Source organism: Rattus norvegicus, chromosome 5 (genome assembly GCF_036323735.1).
Source record: "Rattus norvegicus strain BN/NHsdMcwi chromosome 5, GRCr8, whole genome shotgun sequence".
In the NCBI taxonomy this organism is placed as follows: Eukaryota; Metazoa; Chordata; class Mammalia; order Rodentia; family Muridae; genus Rattus; species Rattus norvegicus.
The window spans coordinates 166218652-166241594 of NC_086023.1; the positions used below are offsets into that span (position 1 = coordinate 166218652).

The 22943-nt window shown below is 43.6% G+C and overlaps 1 protein-coding gene and 1 long non-coding RNA gene across 11 annotated transcripts in view; one reads left to right on the forward strand and one right to left on the reverse strand.

Moving 5' to 3' along the window:
• Window positions 1-22943, forward strand: part of Rere (arginine-glutamic acid dipeptide repeats) — a 331790-nt gene that overhangs the window by 169882 nt on the left and 138965 nt on the right. For all 9 annotated transcript variants that reach the window (XM_008764198.4, XM_008764201.4, XM_006239438.5 and 6 more), the window contains 2 exons: window positions 14087-14192; window positions 16307-16403. In XM_008764198.4, coding sequence (XP_008762420.1) covers window positions 14087-14192; window positions 16307-16403 — 203 coding nt within the window. The remainder of the gene's footprint in view (window positions 1-14086; window positions 14193-16306; window positions 16404-22943) is intronic.
• Window positions 781-21999, reverse strand: LOC134487040 (uncharacterized). 2 transcript variants are annotated; one of them, XR_010066756.1, is made up of 2 exons: window positions 17674-21999; window positions 781-12058 (listed from the first exon to the last, which is right to left on the reverse strand). It is a non-coding gene; the product is annotated as an uncharacterized LOC134487040 (long non-coding RNA). The 2 variants fall into 2 exon arrangements; XR_010066755.1 differs by lacking the exon at window positions 781-12058 and adding an exon at window positions 17186-17522.

The window sequence follows — 22943 nt, forward strand, 5'->3', positions numbered from 1 at the left end:
ACCACAAATACTAACTACTAAATCTTATGTGCTGTCTGTCTCTCATGTCTGCCAGCATAAAGCTCAAATAAGCATAAAGGACTGGGTACAAAACACAAGGCAGTCGGGTCAGACAAAGGAATCTGCGCACATAGCTCTCCTTTACTCCTTGAGTTTTTCATGGGGTAGCCCAGCTCATACAAGGTCCAATAACAGATTTGCATTACACGAGAGGCCTTCTTTCCTAGTCCTGTGTGTTCGTGTTCCTCCCCCCTCAAAGATTTATTTATTTATTTATTGTATATATGTGAGTACATTGTGGCTGTCTCCAGACACACCAGAGGAGGGCATCTGATAAATTACAAATGGTTGCAAGCCACCCTATGGTAGGAATTGAACTCAGGACCCGTGGAAGCATAATCATCTCTTCAGCCCCCTGCTTTTTAAAATAGATATCCAGGGTGGTGTAAGACTAGCAGATAATGGGACTATGCCATGACCAGTACTGACCCTTGGCAACAGGTTTATGTAAAGTTTCGAGTTTCCTGATTGTTACAGAGTGTCCAGAACAGTGAAGTTAAGTAGGTTAACTTACAGGAAATTTTTACACTGAGCCAAGGGAGTGGCTATGTCAGTGGAAGGGCTTGGATATTTGGGAAAACCTATTTTTCTTTCTCTTAAATATATTCATACAATGTAATATTCCAGCAAACAATTAGAGCTTGAAATTTTCAATTTTCAAATATGTGATAGTCCATTGTAAATACCATAGCAATTTAAGGTGTATTTGTTGGATAAATCTTTTTTTTTTAAAGATTTATTTATTTATTATATATAAGTACACTGTAGCTGTTTAGACACACCAGAAGAGGGCATCAGATCTCATTACAGATGGTTGTAAGCCACCATGTGGTTGCTGGGATTTGAACTCAGGACCTTTGGAAGAGCAGTCAGTGCTCTTAACCACTGAGCCATCTCTCCAGCCCCTGTTGGATAAATTTTATTTGTTTTATGTAAACTTATCAAGTATTATAATAGTAGGACATATTTTCTAATATAGGCAATACCATACAAAATACTATTAATTTGCCAAGGCAAGACTTTATTTGGCCCTAGGAATAACTGGAACTGAAAGGGCTGCTGCTGTCACCCTCTGGGTCTTAGACTTTCTTGGGGGACAGGGCCCTCTTAGAGTTCAGACTGGAGGACGGTGCTGCATCGTGGAAGACCCTGAGTTAGAAGCCTCCAGCTCTGTAGACATTGTGCAGCCCTCTGCAGGACAAGCAGAAAGAAACCAGGAGCCTCTCTTTTAGAGCTTGGTTTGAAATGTAGCTGTCAGGTCTCTGCTGTGGCACGGGATCCCCTTTTCTTGGTCACTGTTTACTGTATGTTCCAACCATTTCTCACTGCCGGTTTTCTCTTGACATGGACTCTGGGGCTAGCAGCGATTTCTCGGCCTTCTCTCCCGGTTGTTTCTCCTCTCAGTTTAGAGTCAGGGTAATGGTCTTGACCCATGCTGAAGATCCTTGTTTGGCACTAATAGGTAGACAGTGTGGCCGTGTGGTGTGGGGCTCCGGGCTTCCTCAGGCGCTAATCCTGGATAGTGCGTGTGTAGCAGCTCTGTGCTTCATGGTGCTTTGATTGGGAGCTCCAAGCAAGCAGCTTAAGATAGATTTCTTTGTTCTCAAGAATTAGGAAATAAATAGATTCTAGACTATTCCCTTAAATCGTGGGCACTTACCAAAGGCAAGGACTCTGTCAGGGCTGGTGCTTGACTTCTTGACAAGACTCTCCTTTTATGTGTATTTATTATTTTTAATATAAAAGACCCTTTACTGTTTTGTATTTTAACACAAGGGGCAGATGTCTCTTGCTTTGAACTGGGCTTTGCTGTGTGTCCTATCTGCTAAATGTTCTTTCAACTTGGGAAGCTCTCTTTGTTAAGAGGCCAAACCCCGTGGTGAGATGTGCTGGGAAAGAGAACCCCTTGATATTTGAAAGGAGAGAAATCATTTAAACCATGCGATGGCTTCCAGCGCCTCATCGTTGCTTTCTGCTTGTTTTAATGTGAGTGATAGATGGTCTGGCTGCTTGTGTTCAGTAATGGGGTGTGAGCTCTGTAGTGTAAGTGATATTTCATGGCAGTCAGGAGGGCTGTGAGATGGCATTCAGTTTTAGTGTTGCCTGCCTTTAGGTTTAAAGGTAGAAAACTATAAAGGAATTTAATTATTGGAGCATATACTCAAATAGTAGTTCAATCCACTTGTGATGATGCCCTCAGCTGTTAGCGAGTTGTTGGGTTACTGTGCAGGACAGTGAGCTGTGATTTATAAGGCCAGCATGTGCGGTGCAGGCACAGAAGTGCTAACCAGGCCGATGTGAAGAGGACACATTGCACCTTATTAATGGCCTCCTGACCCCAAGTGTGCACACAGCCTACCTGGAAGGAACAGTATGAACAGGCTGGGGCAACTTGGATCTCCTTTCATTGCTTGTTTTCTGAGGTAGCTTTGAGAAACATGACTTGTTCTACATCCCATCTTTAAGCTGCTGTGCTTTTTACACTCATACAAGTGTGAGGAGTGTTTAAAGATGAGGTTCTCTGTGAAAAGTAATAGTAATAGGCCACCGGTGGGGACAAGGGTGTGTGCAGCTTTCTTGTACAGGCAGCTGAGGGCGTGTTACAGAGACTGGCTGATAGGCCATTCCCTGGGATTCTCCTGCCTTTGCTTCTCCATCCCTGGCACAGTGGGCATGTACTTCCAAACGTGACTCCCACACGGGTTCCAAGGACCCACACTCATACTCAGTTTTATGCACTAATGGCATAAAAGATAGATATTGTCTGTCATCTGCTGGTTGGACAGCTACATTGAAAGAAGCAGCAAAAATATGTCCAGGTAAGAGGGAAAGAGAAAACAACGGCCTATGACTGAAGCCAAACAGCCTGTTTTATTTTGTTTTTAAATTTTAATTTTTGCAGCCAGTGAGATGACTCAGCAGGTAAAAACACTTAGTATCAAGCACAGTGACCCGAGTTCAGTCTGCAGGACTCACTCTGGAGGCCAGCACCCACTCCCCCAAGTTGTCTTTTGGCACCCCGTATTGTGCCATGGCACAAATAGACGCATACATGCTAACAATTCCAGTTGGTTTTCAACAGATACCTGTACACATGTGCTAAAGTTACTAAAAGGTAGCCTGACATTATTATCCTATGCTAGGGACTCTACTGGCCCAAATTCTTATTTCTTAAAACCTTACCTCATATAGGTAATTGTCAATGGATTTCTGTGTTTTTATTTAAAGTGTCTTGGTGCATGTGTGTAAATGAACAGAGACTCTGTAAGATAGGCACACTGTTCCAAGAATTTCCTGATCCACAAAACTTTTCTCCTCTCCAACTCATTCCTCCCCTCACCCCTCCCCTCTCTCTCTTCCCCTCTCTTCCCCTCTCTTCCTCCCTCTTCCCTCTTTGTTCTCTTTTCTTTTGAAGCAATGACTCACTATGTAACTATGGCTGGCCTGTAGCTCACTATATAGACCAGGCTGACTTTAAACTCACCGAAATTCACCTACCTGCCTCTACCTTCTCAATGCTAGGATTGGTGGCAGCATTCACCATCACCCTTGCTTCAGTCCCTGGTTTAGGAAATACATGTCTGTATGATTTATTATTTAGATAATTTATAGTTTGATTAGTACCTGTCAGTCGATACTGGGTTGGCCTCTCCCACTTTTACCTCTTTTTGAGGCAGAGTCTCATGTTTCAGGGAGAGTAGCCAGGGACAACCCCAAATAGCTATGGATATCAGATTTTTATATTTATTTTGTGTATGTACAAAAATATTTTTAGAGGGACAGGAGAGCTGGATCAGCCATTAAGAGCACTCACAGTGCTCCAGCACTCACGTCAGGTGACTCAGTCAACCAATAGCTCCAGTTCCAGAGGATCTGGCAATCTCTTCTGGCCTCTGGGCAGTGCATACAGATGGTATATATACATGCACACATTCAGGCAAACACTTAGACACATAAAATGAAATATATTTAAAAATACTTTTAGACTAAATTGCCGTGACTGGGACTGTTTGGGAAACAGCTGAGAGCGTATTTGTTATTTTGATAATTGTTATCCAGGTTTTCTCCACAAGGCTCTGTGCACGAGTGCTTCTGTGCCTGTGTGCACGGCGTATGCCTCTGTGGAAGCCAGAGTCTGCTTCCCTAGCATGATCCCATATGGCCACTTTACCAGCGTGGACCTGCCAATCTGAGCAGCGGCATCTCTCTCTGTTGGGTTATGTTTTATGTCTTTTCAAGGTTTCACTTTTAAGCTTTATTTTACCGGAAAGTGGGTGGAGGGCATAACACCAAGACTGTGTAACTTCCTGTGGGTATCAGAAGAGGGCATCAGAATAACTTTGGAATAGAGCATTAATAAATGTCTCTTTTTTGATGGTTTTCTTGTTTTTTTGTGTGTTTTTTTTTTTTTTCCCCCGGAGCTGGGGACTGAACCCAGGGCCTTGTGCTTCCTAGGCAAGCGCTCTACCACTGAGCTAAATCCCCAGCCCCTAAATGTCTCTTTTTCATGACATCCCAATAATCTAGACAGCGTGTACTAAGTAGTCGACCTATCTTTATGATGCATGCATTTGTCATTACAATTTCACACCACTTTACCATGGCTACATCCCCAGCCCCCACATGTCACCTATCTACCCTTTTTTATGTGTGACTGTTTTCAGAATGGGTTTTAATATCAGTGTTTGTCTATCTTCCCCTCCCCCTCAACCTCACTTTGTCTTTCCGCATGGTCTTGTCTTGTCTTTGGTGGCTCACGCTTCCCTGGGGCCCACTACTCTTGGTACTTGGCAGACTAGCACTGCTCTCGTGGGACAGCACTTACCAGGAGACCTGTGTGCTTGCTTGTGTGTCTGTGGGAAGCTCATCCACACCGCTTGTTGATTTTCTTCCTTTCTGTACAGTATCTCATTACAAGGCTATATTGCAATCTGTCCCAGTTCTACTGTTGATGACTATTTAGACAATTGCAAAGATTTTAGCGTATTTCCTGTAGTAGTGGGCATTCAAAGTAGCACATTAGTGAGCATATAGGCTGTTGGCAGTTACAGAGTATTGAACAGTAGATTAATTGACTACTTGTCATTTTCAAAGTGTCATTTTTTTCTTTCTTCCTTCCCATTTTGTTTTGTTTTTTGAGACAGGCTTTCTTTGGGTAACAGAGCCATAGCTGTCCTGGAATTCACTTTGTAGACCAGGCTGGCCTCAAACTCACAGAGGTATCCCCTCCCCCCTCCCGTATGCCATATTTCTAACAGCTGCACAAATGCACATACGTTCTTTTCATGTTCCTATGGGATACTTACCGCAGTGACTGTGTCAGGTCATAGTTTCACGGACACTTGGAACCTTTGAGAGGTTTCTTGAACAAGCTGAGCCTAAGCTGAGCTAACAAGGCAAGACAGCGACATTTGGGGTTCTCTGGTCTTCTTACAGGTAGAGCTTCATGTGACAAGTATATCCAGCCCTTTGACAGTTGGCTATGATACTGCCATCTACAAAGTTCTTGCTTGAAACCTATGCAGTTGAGTTTCAAAACAAATGAAAAGGAAACAATCTCATATTTTAATTCATTGATGATTGTTCTAGGCTGCACAGGGCCAAGGCATCAGGTTTAAATGCTTGGCCATAGGATTCATTAGGGCTACTTACTTCCTTTCTCCACTTTGGAAGCAACCAAAGCTATCTTTATAACTTTCTCTTTCCATCCTCAAGAATTTTTGAGAGGACTACTAATTTGTTTTGTTTTAAAGGTTTATTTATATGAGGACACTGTAGCTGTCTCCAGACACACCAGAAGAGGGCATCAGATCCCATTACAGATGGTTGTGAGCCACCATGTGGTTGATGGGATTTGAACTCAAGACCTCTGGAAGAGTAGTCGGTGTTCTTAACCACCGAGCCATCTCTCCAGCCCAAGACTACTAATTTTAAGGAATATAATATCCAAAGAAATTAAACAGCAGTGTAAATAAGTGTTATTTGCCTAGTGTTCTGTGGCTATTAAATGGCAGGTCTCATTGCTTCTGACTTAGTGGTTAATCTGAATCCGGGCCCAGGAGTGGGCCTGCTGCTTGTGGAATGCAAGCTTTGCAGGCTCTGTAGATCTCCTCCCCAACTGTTCACACTGACCTTTTCTAGACAGCTCAGTTCCTAGCAGGTGCTCATTAAATACTGACTCTATGGTTTGACAGAAGGATGCCTTAAAATGAATCAGCACCTATTTTTACCAGTTGTTTTCACTACTGCCATAAGTGATCTCCTCTGGAAGTTTCTAGAGACCAATGTATTACATCTTTACCTGGAGTTTTGGTTTGTCTGTACTCCTTCCCGATGGCAGTAGATAGATGCACAGCAACTCCATGGAGTGATTTGTTCGTATAAACGGGAGAGTGTGAGAGAGCAAAGAACTGAGGTCAGGACATGACTGTAGTAATCTCGAGAGCCAGCTGCCTCAGGACAGCCATGTGGCTCTATGAGTTGCCTTTTTGTGGTGATGGATGTGGGTCCCCATCCTGTGTCTGGACTGATAACACTAATTTGGTGCATAACTCAAAGTTACTCAGCATTACAAATAATTTTGTTTTATGTAAATTATGTCTCAATAGTTAAAGAATAACCCTAAACTGGTTTTTCAAAAATGAAGATAATAATTTCAGAGAAAAAAATCTTTCTAAAACTTTAGTGCTAGAACATGATGGAGAAGTTATTTTGTCAAGGATCCCCATTTTATATCTTTTTCTTTTATTGGATGTTTTCTTTCTTTCTTTTTTTTTTTTTTTTTTCTTTTCCTTTTTTCGGAGCTGGGGACCGAACCCAGGGCCTTGCGCTTGCTAGGCAAGCGCTCTACCACTGAGCTAAATCCCCAACCCCAGATATTTTCTTTATTTATATTTCAAATGTTATCCCCTTTCCGGGTTTCCCCTCTGGAAACCCCCTATCTCAATCCCCTTCCCCAAGACCCCCATTTTAAAATGTGCATAGTTCTTGGCTTTCTCTATCACCATCACCACCCACCCCACACTTTTTTTTTTAAAGCATTTTCCCAGCTCTGCTTACACTTGACAGAATACACTTGACAGAATATACATTGATGGGTTACCCAGGTTAGCCAAGCTTCTTCATTTCCTGCTTCCGTTTCTCCTCTGTAGCAGCCAGGGTTGCTGCCCAGCATGTGGACTGATAGAAGCCTTCGGGGCATGCTCGTGTTAGAAAACGAGTGGGAGGAAAAGTTATAAATAGACCAACAAGTATTAGAGGCTACAGTCTTTGTTTTGGTTTGAGTAAATGGGAACAAGAAAAATAATTAAGACATCTAAAACAGGAAAAACTAATTTACATAAAATGGGAAATGTAATCTTTCAGTGTTTCTACTGATTTTCTCTTTTCTTAGCCGGCTATTTAAATTACTTATGGCCAGTTAGGAGCGTCAGCTGTAATTAGGTTTCTGTTATTATGTGAGCAAACTTCAGCTTAAACAGTGACTTCTAACCCAAAGGTCTTAACTGTAAGAGTTTGTTCCCTGAAACTTATTTTACGGTGTTAACCAGGTCTGCCATCTTGAAGCAGAATTGGAAAGCAGTAGACGGGGAAGCTCAGCTCAGCTATCTCCTGGAACTGGGCAGTGCTGATGTTTGCACATCAGAATCTGGCCGTGATCATTAGACAGCTACCCCTCTTCATCATGAGAGCGGTTGAGTTTACTCCCAGGCCTGCGATCACGTCATCTCCTAATGAGACCAAGACTCTAGTGCCTTTCCATGCTCATTCTTCACAAGTGCATCACGGACGATGAGGGCGGTAACAGAAGCAGGAACAAGAATACGGTTTAGGACAGTCAGAGTCAGAGAAATTGAGGCCAGGGGTCCAAAAGCTCCAGCTACAGAAGAAAGTGAAATGAAAAGTACTGTTCATTTTCTCAGTTTGGTTTGTTGAAAGAAAATAAAGTCTTGTTGGACATGGCAGCATACCGCTTTAAGCTCAGGGTTCAGGAGGCAGAGCTAAATGGCTCCCTGTGAGTTTAAGGCCAGGGAGTTTTGGGACAGCCAAAGTTACACAGTGAGAACCTGTCTCTAAGCAAAACTAGAACTGGCAAGATACTCAGTAGTAAAGCACACACTGGCCTCCCAGGTCTAAATTCAGTTCTCAGCACCATACCAGGTGACTCACATCTACCTGTCAGTCCAGTCACACAGGCATCTGATTCTCATGGCCTGTATTAATTTAAAGTAATTCTGGGGGCTAGAGAGAGCCCTGACTGTTCTTCCAGAGTACCCAGGTTCAAATCCCAGCACCAACGTGACAGCTCACGACTCTGAAACTCCAGAATCTGACACCCTCACACAGATATATATGCAGGCAAAACACTAACACATAGTGAAAGGAAGGGAAGGAGGGAGGGAGGGAGGGACAGAGGCAAACAGGAAGGAAGGAAAGAAGGAAGGAAAGAAGGTTGGTTGGTTGCTTGGTTGGGGCGTGGGAGGGCAACTTCAGTAATTTTTAAGAATTTAATCAATGCCTAGGTATGGTGGCACTTTTAATTTCAGCATTCAGGAGGCAGAGAGGTGGATCTCTGTGAGTTTGAGGCCAGCATGCCTGGTCTACATAGTGAGTTCTAGGCCAGCCAGAGACCCTGTGCCAGAGGGAAAGACTGAGCCCCTGGGGTTAAGTAGTTTGAGGATATAAAACTATGTTGACCAATACAAATCTTCAGAATATTTTGCTATCAAATTTAGGAACAGTCTCTGAGCTACATCTTTAACCATGAGTTGGTCACTGTGATCATGAGATGTTAGACTCTGTGCATACCTTCTCGTATTTCGATGCCCTTGTGAAGGTGTCTTCACTGTTCTCTTGCTGTGAAGAGACACCATGACTAGTTTATGCAGGAAAACATTTCCTTGGAGGCTTGCTCACAGTTCAGAGGTTAGCCCATGATGGCAGCAGGCATGGTACTGGGCAGTAGCTGAGAGAGTGCTGTCATCGGAAAGCTAGCTACTCTATTAGGGGGAGGCCAAGGCTCGGCCCAGCCCCAGTGACACACCTTCAACACGGCCACGCCTACTAGCCCTTCCTAGACAGCCACCAACTAGGAAGGGCACGTTCGGACTCGGCACCAGCTCTGGGCCTCTGTTTTGTGCCCTGTAGCTGATGTTAAGGACCCCGTGACTTCCCTCTCTGTTCCCCCACGTGGGCAGCACCATTGCTGTCATAACAGCAACTTTTATTAATAAGATGGCAAATTTAGGGTTGCTGAGGCTTGAGTTTTGATAAGAGAAGTTCTTAAAATAGTCAAAACTTTAGGGGAACAAGGTAATTTCTTACTGAGCTGATTGTGAGTAAATATTTTCTCTCCCCGTAATGAGAAATATCCTTTGGATCAAGCAGACCATTTGTGATTCTGTTTATCTGGTGTGACCATAACTCCTGGAGTAAAAATACACTTAGATAAGAATTCGTTAATTTTTAGTTACCTTTGCCTTAGAACCAAAATTTGGATTTTTTCAAAGCCTGTGTTTAATTTTTAGTGGGTTAGTGTCTTCCAGAGAGACAGAACCAATGAGAGAAGGGGATAGGGCGGTGTGCTAGGGATGGCTTGCATCACTGTGGACGTAATGAGGCTTAACCTCAAGTCACCTGCACACTGGAGACCTGGGGAAGCATGACCCAGTGGGTGTGGGGACGTTAGAGTCGGAGAAACTAATGCTGCAGACCTGAGCTCCACACCCTTGCAGCTCCGGAATCTGCCTATGCTTTGCTCTCAGTTTGTACCCTAGGCTGATGGGATGATGCCTATGCTTTGCACTCAGTTTGTACAGACCCTAGGCTGATGCCCTTAAGAAGGTGGGGTCTGTCCTCCTCAGCCCACGCCACTCACTGGCCTCCAGAGGTACTTGTGCAGACACTCACAGAAGCAGCACGTTGTATCTGTCTTTTATTCACTCAAGTTACCCACTATTCCCATGACAGCAAGGATGCTGTGGGAGGTGGCAAATGGCCTTAATTTGTTGTGTTTGACTCACATTTCAAGTCTCTCTCTACATAGATCTTAAGGACAGCGCAGCCAAGTACCATGCCATGCACCTGTAGGCCCAGGACTTGGGAGTGGGAACAGGACGACATGGGGTTGAAGAACAGTAAATCCTAATGGGAGCCTCGGGGCGCAGCGCACCCTCCTCCCCAGCCCAGCCACTGTTGCGAGAGCTCCCCTAGCAAATGGCCACACACCTTTGGTGGGTTATTCAGCTCTGCCTTGTCTGACTTCTTGACCTTCATTTTTGTGTGAATCTAACTAAGGTGGTGAGTGGGAAAGCCTTTACTTCCTGCTGCTTCTTTTTTCCTTCAGAAATACTGCCCAGGGTGCCTTCGTCCTGGAAGTCTCTTCTTGGTTCAGTGTTGAGTGAAGGCGATAAATTTCTGTGAGATTTATGCTAGTGTTCAAGTGTGTCAATTGTAAATAGTGAAACACTGTTAGAAACACTTGATCTGCTCCTGAAATTCTTAAAGCGATGAAGCCCACAGTTGCAGAGCATTGAGTCTGAGAAAAGCAAAGCCTGTGGGGCAGTTCTCTTCCTCTGCAGGGCAGGGCAGGACAGTGGCAATGGTCAAGGTTTACTGAGAGGTAGCTGCTACTCGGCTTCCTTACGAACGTCCCAGTCTCCACAGCCTGGAGAGCGAGGGACACAGAAAGCTGAGGCTGCATGTTGTTTGCAGAGTCAGAGCTTAGGGATTTAGAAAACCAGGGTTCAGAGCCAAGGAGCTGATGGTAAGCCACGTGACCCTGGGTTTACTTTTTGATTTTAATTTTCAGTGCAAGTTGTTAAAAGGAGTAGGAATCAGAGGAGGCCTTCAGCAACTCCCAGTGTGGTGTGGCCTTTGCCCTGAGAGCTCCTGCTACAGCAGTGTCCTCCAGAGGACATTGTAACCCTTAGGATATTAACACTAAGTAAACACCATAGTTCCATTTTGTCCTGGCCCTAGTCTGTGGGAGACAGAGTTATAAACACATGAAGTGACCTAGAAACCCACTGGCCTTCCCTCTGTTCACTTTTTAAAGGTGTAGTGAGGCTGCTCAGTCACTCGTGGGTACAGACAAACTGCAGTCTTGTCTTCCAGTGTAGCTCAGAACTCTGAAGTAGCCCCTGCCTGCGTTCCTTCACCACTGTCACTCTCACCACATCACTGAGACGTAACCTTACTCAGCTCCGTCACACTGCTCTAGACAAATGGTGCCATTTCAGGTGCACACATGTTTACAGTTTTGTTTTGTTTTGTTTTCTTCATTTGACTCTACCTTCATTGTTCTGTATCTGTGGAAGTCTTATCTTAAGTATTCATGTTTTTGACGCAATACTGCCGCCCCCTGGTCAATGGGCAAGACTGCATCAGGAGCTCCAGCAGCGTTTTGAGAGAGTTGCTACTTATAAATAAGCCAGAGTTTCGTCTTGTTTTGCTTGTTCTATGGAATCACTGGGCATGTGCGGCTCAGTTGGTAACTAGTACTGTAGAAATAGCACGTCTGACTGACTGACTGACTGACTGACTAACTAACTAACTAACTAACGGTTCCCAGTATCTCTGGCTAGGTTCAGCCAAAAAAAAAAAAAAAAAGTACAGTTTCCAGTCATTGGATCCAGAGTCGTCCTGCTGAGTTCAGGTTGTCAGGCGTAGCACAGATCTGGAGGCAGAATGGCTCAAGCATCTCCCACAAGCTCCTGACAGATGATGAATGGATGGGGCTTTTCCTTAGACACTCACCTCACTTCAGTGCTCTCCACAGTCTTATAAGGTCTTTAAGTTATTCTCATTTTCCAGGACAAAAGAGAAACTCAATCTAAGAAAGTGACCAGAGTCACACATACATGGGCAGTGACATTGGCAGTTTATGGTGACCATCTTTCCTGTGCTTTCTAGTGAATCGTGTCCTTTATTCTGCAGTGCTTGGGCCAGGTTTCACGTGACCATTCTGGCTTTGTTTTTGTTTTCTGTTGTTTAAACCCTAAATAAAACATGAAAAAAATCTTTTAGTTCTGTTTTTTGAGTGACTTTGACTTCATTTTGTCCTCACATGGAGAGTTAGCAATACTTAGAGACATTTTTACTGCCATAACTTAGGGAAGGTGCAGCATTTGACAGTTGCCAGAGGACAGTCATCATGTGTGTGTCAGTGCCCAAAGGCAGGTAAGCTTGTAACTGTGTCTCATTTCAGTGAGCTCATGCTGGGTTCCAGGCAGGCCCTGGACCGCTCTTTTCTTTTTTCTTTTTTTTTTTAATAAACTGGTGATGCTGCCCTGGTCATGTTCTTTATTTTTTCACTTGAATAAAATGGAAGGAGGAGCGTTTTTCTTGGGTCTTTTTGGCAGAATAAACCTTATGCAAGGGGTAGTGGTGTGTGTGTGTGTGTGTGTGTGTGTGTGTGGTCACATGTTCTGTTCTTTGAATGTTTTAGCTACACTTTTCATGCCTGGTGTATCCTGCCTGTCAGTACCTGTGTATGTAGTCGTAGGTGAGTTAAAAATTCCCCAACTGTCTTGTAAACTTACTCCAGGTCAGACAGTGGCGTGGATTCAACGTCTGCCTCTCAGCCTGAGCATGGAGAGTGGTGTGCTGCATGCTGGTATCCCACTTGGTCGGTCTGTCTGTCTTTTTGGCCTCTGCTTTTGCTGAGAAAGAGTCCCATCTTCCCACAGGTTACACAGCTGTGATATGGTCAGTCTCCTGCAGAACGAATGGGGCTGCTCCTTTCTTTAAACCTGACTTCAGCACTTTTTCTGTGACGCTCTCAAACTGTTTCTTCTGTAGAGTAAATAGTACAGACTTAATGCAACGTGCCTACCCTGTGTGAACAGACTGTCTACTGCGAACAGACAGGCAGCGCCCACTTTCTGTAGCCGTGCGTGTTTGATAGTTGATACAAAGTAAGAATCGTGGCTCTGGTGTGCACTGGGGGACTGCACTCTACATTTTTATTTATGCTGACATTTACAGCAGTTCTTTGCTGCCCTTGCTGGTCCTGTAGAGATTGGTCCCTTCAGTAAACCAAGGTATGTCTTCCTTCATTAATGAAGGTCCCTGGCGTACTTCAGAATTCAGTTGTCCTCTTTACTATGTGAAGCATTTTTTTGAGCTTTGGCCAATACACTCGTGGCCAGTGAGCCTCTGAGAAGAGTTAGAAGCTGTCAAGAGGGACAGTTCTGCCCTTACCTCAGGTAGATTTGTCTCAGGAATGAACTGTTTCATGAAGCCCAGGAAATGGAAGTGCTCTCCTGGTTGAGCTGTCTCACCCTAACATACAAGCAGTCGACTTCGGGATATACCCTGCAGCCTTCAAACAGAAGAGACAATGTCTGCTGTCAAAATAAACTTTCAGAAATACGTGCATAGTTCTCGTACAGACATTTCCAGGCAGCAATGGACATGAGTTCTTAGTTTTTATCAGTGGTGATGTGTGATAAGTTGCTCCGCTCTGGGATCAGAGGTACAGGGTGGGCCTCCTGAGTGGCTGGACATTCTCCTCACCACCTGTTGTCTGTGGTGCGGTCCATCATTCCGACCTGCAGCAGTGACTTCCACACAATTCTGAGGCCCACAGTGAAGGGAGAATTTGAGACAGTTTGTGACAGGCAAACCTTGGTGGGGAAGACACTGTCAGGTGTCTCTGGGTAAGTTCTTTCAGTTTGTCACTTTTAGTGTGCCTCAGTGGTGTGCTCTGGCATACTGTTTACCAGCACGGTCAGGGTAAGGCAGGCATGCTTTCTCATGTTGTGATCTTCATCAACACTAAGGAATTTGTAATAATGAATGAGTCACACTGAGATGTGCAAGATCTGTCTTTCTTGTCTCTGAACCAAGCAGTTGCCAGGTTGTGACCTGAGGGTGCAGTGGCTGGGGCCAGCGATTCCACTGTTAGTCACGTTGCTTCCTGCTGCCCCCTGTCCACTGTATGCAGGGCTTTTGATCGTAGGTGTGATGTGCACGTGCAGGCACCTGAGACCTGTCCCTAATGCTGTTAGATTTTCCTTTTCAGAGTAAGAGGGACCATCTACTCATGAACGTCAAATGGTACTACCGTCAGTCTGAAGTTCCAGATTCTGTCTATCAGCATTTGGTTCAGGACCGGCATAATGAAAACGGTGCGTACGCCCTTGATGAGGTGCTTACGATTCCTAGCTTGGGTGACTCTTTTAAGAACATCAGCTAAATGATATTACTAATGCTATAATTTCTCTCAAAAGAGCTTGCAATAAAGAACATTGCTGGATCCCTTCACCTTGCTCTTGCATTATTTTTCATTTTCTCTAAAAACAAACAGCAAAAGAGAGGCCTGGAGGCATAGCTCGCTGATTAAGTCATTTACTACTCTTATAAAGGATCTACATTCAGGTCCCAGCAGGCAGCTCACAGCCACTGTAACTCCAGCCTTAGGAGATCCAGTGCCTGTAGCCTCTGTGGATGCTCGGTACATAACACACACACACACACACACACACACACACACACACACACACACACACACACACACACACATACACACACACACACACTTTTAAAATCTTTAAGAAAATACCAAAACAAAAATATTGAGGAAAAAAAAAACTGAGCACACGGTAATACACTTTTTAAAAATAGCATTAATGTGTGCTGGAGAGATGACTCATTGGTTAAGAGCACTGACTGTTCTTCCAGAGGTCCTGAGTTCAATTCCCAGCAACCACATGGTGACTCACAACCATCTGTAATGGGATCTGATGCCTTCTTCTGGTGTGTCTGAAGACAGCTGCAATGTACTCATATGAATAAAATAAATCTTTAAAAAAAATAGCATTAATGTAATTCTTTAAGCTCCTGTATTTAACCTAGTGATAGACAGTATTTAAAACCCTGTGAGGCTATAGTCCTTGTTTTTTTCTAGGAGCTTGTGTTACTGGATTTCCCCATGTCCCAGGGTTTTCAGGGAAAAGCTTTCAGAGTAGCACTTTGAAATATGGGTTCGTAGCTGCCTTTTAGAATAGGACAGTGGTTTCTGGCAGCTGATCTCCTCTGAACCTATGACACAGAAGCTCTGTATAACCATACTGTGTGCTACAGTTATGCACATGTATGGTAGCTTTTTGGAAATTGGTTCTTGAGAGGAGCCTTATGTTTCTGGAGCCGTGGGTGGTTTGCCCTGGTATTCTATATGAAGAGGTTAAATTTAGAGAGGTGCCTAGAGCAGCCTAGCATGTGCCCTCTATGTCCCTCCTCACACTGCTTCTCCAGAGGCCGCTGCTGACAGCACAGGGAGCCTTCCGTACAAGTTTTTAAAACATCTTGGAAAAGATAAAAGTGAGGTTTGTTTGTTTTTTGTCTTGTTTTTGTCAAGAAGGGTTTCTCTGTGTAGCCTTGGCTGTCCTTGAACTTGCTCTGTAGACCAGGCTGGCCTTAAACTCAGAGATCCACACACGTCTGCCTACTGAGTGCTGGTATTAAAGGTGTGTGCCACCACTCCTGGCCTTTTAAAACAAAAATAATTACTTAATAATCCAATTCAGTCAGTATGTGTCTTCATTCCATTTTGGGATATTTGTCAGTAAACAGTTCTGATTGGGCCACATGTGGTAGTGTATTTCTATTAGCCCAGAGTTTGGGGGAGAGAGGAAGGAAGATTATAAATTGAAGGTCAGCTTCAGTTACTGCAGGGGCTGAGACCCTGCCACGCAGAAACAGGCATTCAGACAGGAAAGATGCACAGGTTAAGTTGCTTGCTGTCAAGCCTGATGACACGACGAGAGGACTGAGTCCCACAAGCTGTCCTCTGAGCTCCGCACACACTGCTGTGGGCTATGCTTACCTGAGTATAAACACATGCACACGTAATGCACGTATAATACAACAATAAGTAAAACGAAATTGTCTCTTCTGAAAAATAAGATGCTTAACAAATTACTGGGATGTGGCAATGGACTTCCCTCCCTCCCTCCGTGTGTCCGTGTCTTCGTGTGTGGTCTCCCCTCCCAAGGCACTTGCCTGCACAGAAGGGCTTGGTGAGAGCTGTAGTAAACAGTCTGTGAGCCCTCCAGAGCCGGTCCCCAGCCACCCCTGCTGTGCATCCCTTCATGTCGGATGGGTGCACTTTGACAGTAACCAGGTGGTATTATTTGTCTTTAGTTTGAGATAAACTTGAGAGAAAAGTTTTGCAAAACTTTCCTCCTTGTTTTGGGAAACTATTTTAATACCTTCTTAATTAACTAATTTCTTTTGTTGGTAGACTCTGGAAGAGAACTTGTCATCACAGATCCAGTCATCAAGAACCGGGAGCTCTTCATTTCTGATTATGTTGACACCTACCATGCTGCTGCCCTGAGGTAAGAATACGGGGTTGGGGGGTGTCCTGGAGGCGGGAGTGACTCTGCTCTGATCTGCGGTAGTCATTGCGTCCAGGCAGACAACAACTCATGGTATTGACAAGCTAACACTCCTCTGTTTCCTGGGGCACTGAAATTTCGGAGACTGTCTAACCCCACTTTACCTCTCCCTATATTTCATAGTGTTCTTTGCTAAAGTTTTTGGGGTGAAATTCCCTGAAGTTCTGCAGTTACCTTTGTAAAAATCAAGCCCCATTGCTACAAAAGATGGGGGCGGGGGAAGCAAATAAAGAAAATGTTAAATATAAGAAAGCATAAGAAAATCTAGGGATTTTTATTAGCTCTTCAGTTTTTTTTTATTTATTTGAGTACACACTAGCTGTCTTCAGATACACCAGAAGAGGGCATCGGATCCCATTACAGATGGTTATGAGCCACCATGTGGTTGCTGGGAATTGAACTCAGGTCCTCTAGAAGAGCAGTCAGTGCTCTTAACCACTGAGCCATGTCTCCAGCCCAGCTCTTCAGTTTTTATGTCTGAACGTTTTTACTAAAAAGGATGCTTAAGAGTAGGGGAGTGTATTAAAGATATAGCAGGAGGGGACAGTGCAGCCCATCAATGTGGCTGTGCCCTTCTCTTCTGTCCTGCGTGCCCTCTCCACAGCAGGGCCAGGATCTGTCCCCTTGCACATGCTGTGTCTGGCTGGTTTGGGGCCTCTTAAGTGACATAGCAAATATAGTACCTGTGTGTGTTTGGGATTTATTGCTCTAAAGAGACACCATGATTAAGGCAACATTTAATTGGGGCTGGCTTACAGTTTCAAAAGTTCAGTTCATTATCATCAAGGAGGGAGCATGGCGGCTTACAGGCAGATGTGGTGCTGGAGAAGGAACTGAGAGTTTTGCATCTTGATCTTAAGGCAGCAAGAAGAGGGCTGTGTATCACACTGGGTGTAGCTTGAGCCTATATAAGATCTCAAAGCCCACCTCCCCACAAACAGACTTCCTCCAACAAAGCTATACCTGCCACGCCCTCTGGGCCAAACGGTCCAGCACATGAGGCTATGAGAGCCAAACCTGTTCAAATCTCCACAGTAGCTAACAGCTCAGCTTTCCTCTCTGTAAATGATAAATAAAAAGGTTGTATCAGACAACAGCGAAACCCCTAGGCTCGCGCTCTCTCTCTCTCTCTCTCTCTCTTTTTTTTTAATAGAATTCAAGTACAGTAAAAGCCATTGAGACTTGTTGGCTTTAGCTTAAAACAACTTACAGTGAGATGTGGCTGTCCCTAACGTGGTGCTCACCCTTCACATGTTCAGTGACAGTCCTGCGGTCTCCTGTGCAAAACTACAAAGAAAGATCCAGTTACTTTAGGCAGAAGGCTGGAGTATTTACTTAAGACTGGTGTTTGTAACCATTGGGTCTCAGATTATATGGCATTGTGGCCTTTGTCCCAACTGTCCATTCATGGTGGCCATTGTGGGGCAAATGCATAGATAACGAATGAATGAGTTGGCTGAGATCCACTTGAGCCTTTACAAAAATGGAAAGGAATTGTTTTATTTTCATTTCTTTTCTCAGGAATTTTTTCCCACTTTTTTTAAAAACTATTTAAAGATGTAAAATTGTCTTGTACTCTGTAAAAACAACTAGTGGGGCCGTGTGGCTTTCTGGTCTGTGGTATGCTGAGCTCTGCCACAGGAAGGGGTGGAAGTGTTAAGAGTTGACTGTCTCTGGGCTTTCGCTACATTTCAAGAATGTCTGTGGTAGTTTATAAACTTTCCCCAAATTCCCAAAAGCTTTTGTCTGTCCTTGAAGGTGGGTTCTCAGACTTTAATTAAGCCTATCTGCTAGCAAAGCAAGTTAATGGGTTGTGAAACGAATGTTACTGTAGGCCGCCGGCCATGTTAGTGTCTGTCCTGACGATCCTTCTGCTCCTTTCAGCTTCTCACTGGTTGAGGTCATGGATTTAAAGGACTTCAAGTTCTAGTTAAATTGTCCAACATGCTTTGACATAACTGTTTAAAATGAATATATTTGGGGATTTTTAACGCTATTCAGATTTGATAGATGACGTTCATCTGATTTTTAGCATTCTTAGGTCTGTGTAGTAGCTGCGCACAGATAAATGTGGCTCACTCTAGGTTTGCATCCTGGTAGCACTATGGCTTCCCCACTAGCAATACATAAGGTTTTGTTTTTTTTCCAAGGTATCTGATTAGAATCTTTCCTGGATGTTATGTTTTGTGATAGTATCTTAAATGTTGAACAGAAGGCTGGAGAGATGGTTCAGTAGTTGAGAGCACTGGTTGCTCTTCCAGAGGTCCTGAGTTCAAATCCCAGCAACCACATGGTGGCTCACAACCATCTGTAAAGAGATCCGATGCCCTCTTCTGGTGTGTCTGAAGACAGCTATAGGGAACTCATATACATTAAATAAGCATCCTTTAAAAAAGATAGAATTATAAAAAAAATGTACAAAAAGCAGTAAGTCTGGTATGAAATCTTCATCTCCATTTTCTTCTTAAATGATTTGTTTTTTGAGACTGTAGTATTATCATCTCACGTCCCTTTCCTTCCTCCAAGCCCTCTCATATGGCATTTTTATCCTTTCTCTTTTTTCAAGTTCATAGCCCCTTTTTGCATTAATCATTGTTACATAAAGATGCACGTTATATATTCCTAAATATGTAAGCACAACCTGCTCTGTTACAAAGGTTCCTTGTGTATGTTTTCAGGCTGACATGTGGTTCTGGTTAACCACAGAGAGGTGCAGCCTCTCATTGAGGAAACTTCTCCAGTTTCTCTTTATTAGACTTAAATGAAGAGTGAGTTTCTTGGTGACCTGGTGACTGGATGACAAGTGCTCATTTTGTCACTGCATGGCCTGGCTTGGTAAATCTTTTTGAAAGCCTGGCATTTGTCAGTGTCTGATGCCCGGTGTGTGGCTCCAGCCTCACTCAGCAGTAGCATCTCACCGAGGAGAGTTTTGGGGTGTTTCTGTGGTTGTCTCCCATCAAACAGGGTGTAGTGGCAGAACCCTGTTAGTATTCATTTACTCATTTTTTTCTTCTCCAGAATTAGGGTCCTTTCCTTAAACTGTTGATGAGTGAGACGTGACGATAGAGGATTGAGATTCAGTGTTTTCTGTCAACTTCTCTCTTTGTAGCTCGCCTCCAGGGAAGGTCACTTTCTTCTTTCACACATGTAAGCCAGCACTGCTACTGTAGATAAAATTTAATTTTGAAGGGGACACAAATAAAACAGTTCATGGGCACATGAAAGGGAGTCGAGTGAGTATAATGGAGAAAACCAGAGGACAAGAAAAGGAAAAAGAAAAGGCTCATAGTGTTGTCTCTTAGCACCATTCTGTCAGAGATCAAAGGACTCCGTTACATGGATTCATGCTGTGTGCGGCCATTGACTGGGCTCTGCCATCCCATTCACTTGTGATGAAGCTGATGTCTATATTTTTCTTTCAAGCTGGTGCTAGAGTTGGGCTGTAAAAGAGAAGGAGAGCTTTGTCCTTTAGTCACCATGAATCAAAAGGAAAACAGAATTCCTCTTTGGGCTTTGCTTTGTAAATTGTGGCACCTTAGCTTTTCCTTTCCCAAAAGAAGTTCCTCCTCAGTCTGGGCTGTGTTGGGAAGTGTGTGCTGAGCCGGTGTTACTGCTCTGGCCTGCTCTGAGCCGTGGCTCATCTCCCTCATTGTTACCTTTGTGGTAAACCTCACGGTGCCTTCCTTCATCCATGCCTCCTCGCACTGCCGCTACTGAGGCCAGCATCCTGAGCTGATGCTGTGTTTGAGTTATCTGTTGCCTAGGTAGCATTTTGGGTTGACATTGTGACATAACAGTAGAGAGTGCCAGATTCAAATAGGATGACTTCAGCTGAATCCTGCCATGACACAGCTTTGTGACAGAATCAAATTTGTTGATTTTTGGATTATCCTTTTGACACTCTGGGTCATGTGACCTAGCAGTGGCCTCATAACTTGAACACTTACCTTTTGACCTAATGTCTACTCCAGCAGGCATGTGGAAAGCATTCACAGAGGGCCTCAGATGGGTTGCCTTACTAATTTGTGTTCTTTTTCAGTTACTAAATTTCAATAAGGTCTATAAAAATTAGTGTTTGAGAAAGAAAAGCTTATATAATACAGTTACTTATGGTACTGATGATATCCAGTATCCACGGATTTTGTTTCTTGTTGCCCAGTAGGTGGCTTGATTGGGTGTTCATTCTTTGTCTTTGGATAGGGGCTAAGCTCAGCCCTAGGAGCTGCCTTGCAAAGCTCCAAGCATATGTGAGCCCACACGCCAGGCCCATCTCTGGCCGTTTGCTCGCTGTGTTGCTTTGCCTATTGAGATGACGCTTTGTTGGCGATGTGTGAAGTGGCTGCTCTCTGACAGACTTGTGACTGGGAGTGTGTGCTATCAGAGTGCCCTGATGGAAGACAGTATGGGAGGTCAGAAGTGGCCCTTGATTGATGGCTGTGTTTCAGCTTGCTCACTCTCTGCCTCATACTTCTAGTAGTTACAAGGAAAAAAAAAAAAAAAAAAAGCTAAGGTAGTTCAGGCTACCGTCTCACCTAAGGATTCATATTTTAGAAAGGTAACAGGGTAAAGTTTCTAAAGTTCATGGCCCTTGACCAAATTGTTCAGAGCTTAGTTTTCATTATGTTCGTCCTGTATTAGTTTACCTCCTTGCTTTGCTACGAGCAGTTGCCATTATGTTTATGAGTTAAAAGAAATGAATTACCTCTGTAGAGAAGCCTTTAAGAAGTTTTGTGCATCAGAGCTCTGTCTCATGCAGCTTAAGCTGCAGTTTTGGACTGGCCTAGGACTTTCTTACTGGTTTGTCCACGTGTGTTAGTGTGTTGTTGGACAGCAGAGCTTGTCCGTGTCTTTGTCCACATGATGTTTAGCACTTTTCCCCCTGCTAGCAGTTAAGATCTCTGCATTCTAAGTTTTAACGTGGGTTCCAGTGTGCGGACTAACTGTTTCCACATAAGCCTTGTGATAACCTCTTTTCTTCTCTGAAAAGATGCTGGCATTGGCCGAATGGTTGCATCGAATGTGTTAATCAAATGTTGGAGAAAGGCCATGCTTGATGACTTTTTCTCTCTAAAAAGCACAGTATGTTTTTCTGTTTGTTTTCTGTGACCTCTGTGTGCTTGCCAGGGTTAGAGATCTGCTGTGCATGGGTTTGTGCAGCTCTCGTTAGTTCTTTCCCAAGCACTGATCTGAAGCTTGTTGAACTTTGAACTCTGGATAATAATAACACACAACCTTTTTTTCTGTATTTTGTCACTTTTAAAAAAAGATTTATCTACCTTTATGTGCATTGGTGTTTTGTCTTTCTATAAGGGTGTCAGATCCTCTGGAAATGGAGTTACAGACAGTTGTGAGCTGCTATTTGGGTATTGGGAATTGAACCCCGGTCCTCTGAAAGAACAGCCAGTGTTCTTAACTGCTGAGTTGCGTCTCTCCAGCCTCACTTTGTTAAACTCTTAAAAGTTGTTTGTATTTTAAGTTGTGAAACAAAAATGTCTACCTCATTGCATTTCAGTAAATTAGTAGTTTACCATGAAAAACAAAAGAATACAAGACCTCTATACTCAGAAATGTGATACTTTCTCTTAAAATAACTGTTGATAAAAGAGGAAGTAAAGCTAAAACAAAAGAAGTTTGTAAAAATGAGGGTTGGTGTCCTTAGTTCAAGTCCCAGCACCCACATGGTGGCTCACAACCATCTGTAATGAGATCCGATGCCCTCTTCTGGTGTGTCTGAAGACAGCTACAGTGTACTCATATAATAAATCTTTTTTTAAAAAAAGTTTGTAAAAATGCATGGATTCTTGGCATGTATTTTAGAAAATGATCAAAGGAAAATTAGTTGCACTAAACATTAAATTTTTCTTAAATTAAAAATCATTTTAATGAAATTCCCAGTTTATAACAGAACGAATAAACAACCACCACCAAGTCTAAGAATGTACTGACTTTTGTCCTGTTGAATAGAGAAGGATGTAAGTCAGTCTCGTTTAAGGGATCTGGGTGCAAGCAGGATTTCTACAGTGCCTGGAGTTAGGAGTGTTGGTGTTGGGTACCATGCTAATTTCTGTGTGTATTGTTACACCTAGAGAAACCACAGTGTAAACTATACACAGCCATGTCCTGAGAAATATACAAAATCAGGACGGGATTCTGAGAGAATTCATGTAGCTCACAGGAGAGCTGCAGACACAATTGGAAACTGGGAAAGTAACTCTTCAAAAACAGTTCTCTCCTTTAACCTGGTGGCCTAAAATAGAAAGACTCTTGAGACCCTCTGCTGTCTTCATTACTGAGGAAGACTGTCTGTCGGCTCTCTGCCGACATGCTGCTGAGTCCTGTGTTTCCCGCCCGTGCGAGTCCTTTTGCTTTACATACACTTCAGGTATGGAAGCCTTTCCTACGTGTTGCTCATTTAAAGAAGTCTGTTTCTAGGTTATGATTTTTAGTCGTATCCCTCTCTTGTGTTTTGTGTTAGGGAAG